The sequence below is a fragment of the Diadema antillarum genome, unplaced genomic scaffold, assembly GCF_040938485.1.
Source record: "Diadema antillarum isolate AM-2024a unplaced genomic scaffold, OU_Dant_1.0 seq00001259_RagTag, whole genome shotgun sequence".
NCBI lineage: Eukaryota > Metazoa > Echinodermata > Echinoidea > Diadematoida > Diadematidae > Diadema > Diadema antillarum.
The window spans coordinates 487,483-495,109 of record NW_027272042.1 but is presented as its reverse complement, the minus strand read 5'-3'; the positions used below and the strand labels follow the sequence as shown (position 1 = coordinate 495,109).

General features: G+C 39.2%; 1 protein-coding gene across 1 annotated transcript; it reads right to left on the bottom strand.

Annotated features, from left to right (window-relative positions):
* Positions 1-1,647: 1,647 nt before the first annotated feature.
* Positions 1,648-6,747, bottom strand: LOC139745361 (acyl-coenzyme A thioesterase THEM4-like). Its single transcript, XM_071655756.1, has 4 exons — positions 6,733-6,747; positions 4,736-5,025; positions 3,629-3,742; positions 1,648-2,143 (listed from the first exon to the last, which is right to left on the bottom strand). Exons 1-4 carry the CDS (start codon positions 6,739-6,741, stop codon positions 1,990-1,992), a joined length of 567 nt encoding a protein of 188 aa, XP_071511857.1. The 5' UTR covers positions 6,742-6,747; the 3' UTR covers positions 1,648-1,989.
* Positions 6,748-7,627: the final 880 nt, after the last annotated feature.

Here is a 7,627-nt window from a genome sequence, read left to right as displayed (position 1 = left end):
CCCGACCGACCGCCCGACCGCCCGACCGCCCGACCGTCCGCTGATTCCTATACCCCCTTCAAACTTCGTTTGGCGGGGGTATAAATATAAAGGGTGAATATTGACTTGATTTCTTAAATCTTTGTTGCTATCTGTGTAACTTGGAAGGCATGTACATTGACTCTACATTTTGACTAAAACGTCACTGAAACATGCTACTACAGTATGTGCATGTTACATCAAAGGATAATATCAAAGTTTCCATAGATACACAATTACTTTGTCTATACCTCTGCAAAAGTGTGAATTTACTGCTTCCGTTCAGTGGGCAGACGTTGCTGTTTTATGCAACATCAGGGGTATAGACATGTGATGGAAAGGGTTCAGTCAAAATTAGGCTTCAAATAAGAGTCATGGAATCTTTCGCATCTTCAAGAAACAGCAATGAATATCAAGATCGGCTACATGTGCAGACAAGATTTTAAAGGTAATAAATTCACCCTAAAGTCTTCCACTGGTCTAAATGCATATCTTCACTGTGTTTAAAAAAGGGGCTAACACTTTGTGTACCACATTCCAATGCCCAATTCAGCCAACAGCTTGCTGACTTTGCACATTTTGAGGAATGTAAAACTGCACATGAACCAATAAAATATATATATATATATGTATATATATATCTGCTAAGTCTTATTCAACACCATTAATTGGACTATTAAAGGGTACGTATAATTTTGGTTGAGACTTGTCTTCAGGTTTATAACATTTTTTGGTGAGGTAATGAGAAACCTCTTATGAAATATGAAAGAGCATGTAATTCCCAAGAAGGATTCAAAGTTTATTTGATGAAAATTGGTCTTGAAATGGCTGAGACATCCAAAAAAGCTGTCCTACTACAAGGCAAGTGCCATAATGTGTCTCACAAGAAATTGTACGCGAATAGGATATAACAGATAAAAAAAAAAATAGATAAAACAGATAAAAGGAGATATAAAAGGGTAAAAATTTATGGCAAAAAGGAAACGTGCCATAAAAACTTAACATTGGGCCCTTAAAGTTCATTGACCCCTGCCTGTGACCTTTGACCTTGTGGTGACCATCCACTCCCCAAGGACATCTACCATACAAGTTTGGTCACAAACGGACCTATGGATCAAAAGTTATGACCCATAATAAAAACGCGCCGTAGAAACGTAACATTGGCCTCTAAAAGTTCCTTGACCTATGCTTGTGACCATTGACCTTGTGGTGACCATCCACTCCCCAAGGGACATCTACCATCCAAGTTTAGTCACAAATGGAGCTATGGATCAAAAGTTATGACCCATAATAGAAACACGCCATAAAAACTTAACATTGGGCTCTAAAAGTTTGTTGACCCCTGCTTGTGACCATTGACCTTGGGGTGATCATCCACTCCCCAAGGAACATCTACCATACAAGTTTGGTCACAAAATGGAGTTAAGGAGCAAAAGTTATGACCCATAATGGAAATGCACATAAAGTTCATTGGCCCCCTGCCTGTGAGCTTTGACCTTGAGTTGACCTTCATATATGATAAAATGTGAAACTTTTTATGACTCCTCTTCCCTCGAAGTTTCATTGCAATTGAAACCCAGAGTAAAGAGTTATTGAAGTTTTTGTAGCGTTACGGACAGACGACGGACGGACGACGGACGGACGATGGACGGACGGATGCCGCAGGCGATCCCTTAGTCTCCCCTCACCTCCGGTGGGCTCGACAAAAATCAGCAGGCCCGCCTTTTATTAGGATCTCTTTGCTTTATCTTGTTTTTGGATATATCTCAGTCACTTAAAAACCGATTTTCATCAAACAAACATTTGATTCCCCTTAGAATTGCACGCTCTTTAAAATTTCATAGAATGTTTTCTAAATATCTCGCAAAACATTACAAGCTGAATTCTCACTTCAACCAGAGCTGTACAGTCCCTTTAACTGGTATTACTCCCTAGATAGGAACTTCTTGAAACAAAGCATCTTAAACAGACTTATTTGCTACCAACTCTAACAAATAAAGCTGAAATAGTATCAAACAATGTAGTACCATCCGGACTCTTGATCGTGCCAGTGACAAAGTACTTTCGTCCTTCCACTCTGTCCAGCTTTATCTCAATGATGGCAGAAGAACCAAGAGGAATGGGTCTGTTTCAAATATTAAAAAAAATCAAGAAAATGACTCCCTTAGTAATTAGACTTGGGCTCATTTTATCACAGACTTATATCGCACAAAGAATTTTATCATGTCGCTCATATTAGATGACAATATGTTGATTTGTAAATACTATTTGATATTCAATATCATTGTGTCATATCATTCCATTGGACATACTGGACACAGCACACTCTTGGCACATTAGTACCTCCATACGCACATGACCTGGGCCCCGTTGCTAGAAACTTTGCGTTTAAACGCAACTTGCAACTGATTGTCACTGGCCAATCAAAATCATTGTTGCATGCATGTCTTCTTAATAGGGCAGACCCTGAGTCAATCAGAATGGTTGTTTCAAAATTAGCAATTACTTGCAATTGATTGCAACTTTCTTGCAACGGGGCCCTGGAGTGATATTCTGAAAATCTTCCTGTAAGTTTCTTCCTAAGTTTCTTCCTAAGTCAGAATGCCTAGGAAAGACATACTGCAATTGCTATTCTGAAATTTCTTCCTAAAGAACTTCCTAATGCAAATTAGGCCATCCTTATCCCCGCCCATGTCCTTTCTTAAGCCAATGTGAATTGCCGTATCATAAAGAACCAACCAATCACAATCGCATATTAAATGACATAGGGCTAAATACATGTGCGCGCGGCATGTCCCCTTTCTCATGGCCATTTCGCACATCAAAGTACATGTTGCACGTTAAGTCCATTCTGAAATACCAACTTCTTACGACGTCAGAAATTTGCATATCTCATCCTCATTTGCATATCTTCCTAAGTTCCTAAGTTTAGGAAAAAAAGTTAGGAAGACATTGAGGAAGAAATTAGGAAGATTTTCAGAATACCACTTAGGAAAAAATCCTGACTTTAAGAACAAATTTCTTCCTAAGAAGGATTTCAGAATACCACCCTTGATCTTCATTTTACTTTAACTTCCATGGAGCTAGGGTTGGGATTACTGCCACAAGTAACGAGTAATCTTTTGAAACTGGGTCTTCTTTGGTGTTTAAAATCATGTATGAGTTTGCATTGTTTGAAAAGCAAAATATCAAATAAATCTCATCAAAAGGAATACACATTTCTCTAGTATTACATCAATAAGTAACTTCATTTCAGGGAGGACAGTGAATGGGTTTAATTTCAGAGGGGTATCTAAAAAGAAAGAGTTTTCTAAAGGATGTTTGTATTTTCAGCATTGCACACTCTGAATTCTGACGGCTAAATCTTCAGTAAAAATATTACTTTATTTGATTGCCAATACCCATACACAACATCCACAAGACCCAAGATTGCATGAACTTTTTTTAATCTTACAATTACATTTGTTGATTTTATGCACACACACACACACACACACACACACACACACACAAATTAATAATTACTCAAAGAAATATACAGGAACTGCATTATTAATAAACACAAATCAAATGATTTACTAAAATGTGTTAGATTGTCTGGAAAGCTTACCGTTTGTAATTAGTAGTAAGGCTGGCAGTTACACTACTAACTTGCATGCCTGTATTCAGCATCACACCAGCACATATGTCAGCAGCCGTTGCTATAGCTCCCCCATGGACGAAACTGTGTAGTCAAATTGAAAAATTCAAACAAAATTTATCTCCTGCTCAAGCATTCACACAATATTTCTTGGTGTGTCCATTCAATTAAAGTAACAAATCCAACTTGATGCATTTGAGATGAATAATAACCATAATCATTTTCATGCTATTAATTTCATAGACTCTCAATATTTCAGCTTGATGTGCGCACTAAAAAAAAAAAAGTTTTGTATTCTTCATGGACAAGATTTCCTTGCTTTCTTCTGTGCAGACTTCTCCCATGTGCTAAAGACTATCCACTGTCCTAAGCAATAATCCAGTGATGTAAAAAGGAAGAATATGTATGGATTGTTATATTTTCACTTGTATTGTTGGTTAACACAGATGTACGATAATTACACGCATGTTTTCTAAATTGTATCAATAGTCCATTAACTGTTACAAGGTTGCAAGTACATGTATTGTAATTCTTATATTTTTATTGTAAACTGAAAGTTTTTCAGCTTTTGAGTTGCTATTTACAGTCAACACACCACATCAATTCAATTCAATAAAAAAAAAATGAAATAAACTTCTGTTTTTATGTCAGTTGTACTAATCTCACATACAGGAGCATCTAAAAAAAATTATGTTGTGACAGTTACAACCTAAGAAACATTTCTGCACAAAATTCAGGTTTTCCATTTAGCAAAATACCAAAATAAAAATATAAAAATCCTGAGGTAGGTTCTTTTTAAAATCATTACATCTGTCCACTAACTTTTTGAAATATAAAAATGGACATGGAACTCCAACATTTGTGGACTGTGATTACTCATATGTTTGCTTGTAATACCTTAAAAACCACAACATCTCCTCAGATGCATCCCTGAATAAATTGTTGTTTGAGAAGAAAAGGTCAAAAAAACATGCAAAATATGCACCTACTATATGAGGAGCACAACTCTAAAGATCACTTGCACATCAAAGTCGAGTATCATCATCGTCACCATCATCATCATTCTCTAAATCTCACCCTGGTGGACCCTCTGCTTTGGGCCCAAACTGCATGATGCATACCAGCTTCTCCTCCTCCTCACTGAAGAAGAGGGCATACTCGAAGACCGCGCCGACTTCAGGGTGACTCAGAGTGAACAAACCAGCATTCCGCTCCCTGCCCACGGAGGTTCGGAGCAGTTTCCACCCATCCTCCCCCACCAGCTTGGCAGTGTACTGACTGTACAAGTCTCTCGAAGCTTCGGTCCAGCCCGGCAGGTCTTCCTCTGAGAAACTTTGTATCTTGGACATTTCAGCGCAGGAAGAGCTCTGCATAAACACATTCAAGGGAGATGAAAAATGAACAATACGTGAAGTTTTGTATTTTTACCAATGAATACTTAATAAGATCAGTGGTCAATAACTGGAGTGTGTGTGGGGGGGGGGGCAGTGGATGGAATGGTGTATAACATAAATTGTTTACAATTTGAAATAGAGACAGCACATGACCTTCATTTAATGTAAAACACTGACAATTTTAGACTTTTAAACAAATTTCTTACAATTTGGCACAGAAAAAAAAGGATGTTTACGCATAAATTTGTTGTAGTTTACTGATCTTTCAATTTCATATTTGAAGAAGTGCATGGGGGAGAGCTGTGAGCCCTGAGGGAGTCAAGGGTTAGTCACATCCGACCCTCTCACATTCTCTCCAACCTCACCCTCTCTAATGGGAAGAATCTCTGGGTGAATCCTTAAAGGCATAATCTACCATCTTGCAGATGAAACAAAAACCCAGCATTTAACTTCAAAATAGTTCTAAAATGTGAGTTAGGAATAGAACAACCAATGTAAAAATTTGAACCTGCATAATCGATGTTAAGTATTGTTAAATGTAGGAAAATGTGAACAAATAAAAAATGTTTTCAGACTACACCGTCTACAGTTATGGTTTAATGAGAAAAATTGTGATTATCTCCTTTTAATATCTTATGCTTTACTGCAAAAATGTTATATTACACTTAACATAGGATGCTCTTATCTATTAACTGGCCGACACATATGCATCAAATGCGATATCTTCAACATTTTTCAAATCACTGCTCCCAAAGGTAAACAGGACCTTTAAAATACCCTGAGTTTTGTTTTTCTGTGTGTGTGTGTGTGTGTGTGTGCCATTTTAATCTTTTCAAACCAAAGTTGGGGAGTTGCATCAACATCCCCCCCCCCCCCCCCAGTTCTACAACCTCTGTGAATGATTGTGTAAAGACAGCACTAAAAGTAAATACTGAGCTGGTTAGGCATCTTGGCCCCCTTAACCTGTTGAGGACGAGTCCAGATACTCGCGCATGTGTCTATGTAACTGCGACCAGCCCGAACAAGTATACTAACACTGTGTGAAGGAGCACCCCAGCCCAGGTACTACTACTAACGTTAGAGTCTAATGGGTACCGTATAGGAAATGAATGAACATGAAAGTAGCAAAATCAGTCTGCCCGCCTCCCCAACGAGTTAAAATCTTTCTCAAATTTCACTCAATTACAAGGTGACCACTGTAAATTTACATAGAGTAGGCCTAGATAATCCTACCTAGACGGTAGACGAATGGTATACCCTGTCTCTTCACGGTGGGCTTCTTACGAAAGGGGGGGGGGGGGGGCTGACCATACATGCTCCAACATTTTAGATAAGAAGCCCACCGTGAAGAATACTACTTGACCATTGGTCTGAGAGATACACAACCCTGTTGGTTGAGCGTCGCTGTAACCTTAGAGAAGTCCGAGACAAGAGAATCCCAATAAAATTGTCTATGTATAAGAGCTAACGTAGACCTAGTAAGTTAGTGTTCCTAATGGAGGTCTAGGAATACTAGATCTATAGCATGTTTACCAAACAGATTTGTCCAAGGCGGAGCAAAGAACACCTGCAATGCCAATTGATTGTACAGAATGGCAAAATAAGCTGAATTAACTTGAGCTGGTGACTACTCATACTAGAGCATACATTTGTATGATCGGCAGTCAAGCTGCCACAAACCTTCAGCATAAAGGACTGAGCTTGGCCGACAGCAAGTCCGGAACTTCTTATCAGCTTCTTCCCTTGTTGAGCTCCTGCTGCAAGAGTCACGCTGCCAGCGATTCCTAGAGCAATAATCCCGGGACCCCGCCTGCACGACGAATGCGTGTAAAACCGTCTGGCGCCCGCCCTGACGCAGCTGGTTCCTCCCACCACTCCCCTCTTGCTCGTAGAGAACGTAGAAAGCTTACTCAATCTCGTGGAAGCTAATTGAGAGTTCCAGCCCAGCGAAATGCTTGTGTGTCGAAGCACGGTTTGTACACCAGTAAAGGTCATTATTTGGACAATTATTAATTTTCCTCTACCAGAGACGAGTCAAGTGTGCCGGACTACAATAAAATTTCGCAATCCGCACACTAGCAGAAGGGTCATGTCACGTACAGCTAGCTTAGCCGTACGTCAGTGCCGCCATACATAGCGCCATCTACCGGCCGACTTCAGTTTGTGCGCTTGAAAGCAAATTACAGTATCAGTGGCAAATTACCAGAGTTGGCATAAGTGCATTCACCCTCATGCACTATTATAATTATGATATGTGACCCTGCACCTCAAAACAAACAAAAAGTCGCCAGACATGAATTTTTAGTTAAGACCATATTCTGAAAGAGCAGACTTTAAGCTTTAAAATGATGTATACCTCAAATCAAATGGACTCTCCTAACCTATCTAAATATTGGAAAGAAAGCACAAACTCAGGAAATGTGTGAACTGAGAAAAGAGGCTCTGAAGTACAGTGTCTATTCAAGCGCTTAATCTTTACCAAACCGTGCTGGCTGTGCGATGAATGGGACAAAAAACAGGAAGTAAACCACCAGAGTAACAACAATGAAGGGATTACCAGATTAAACTGAAATTA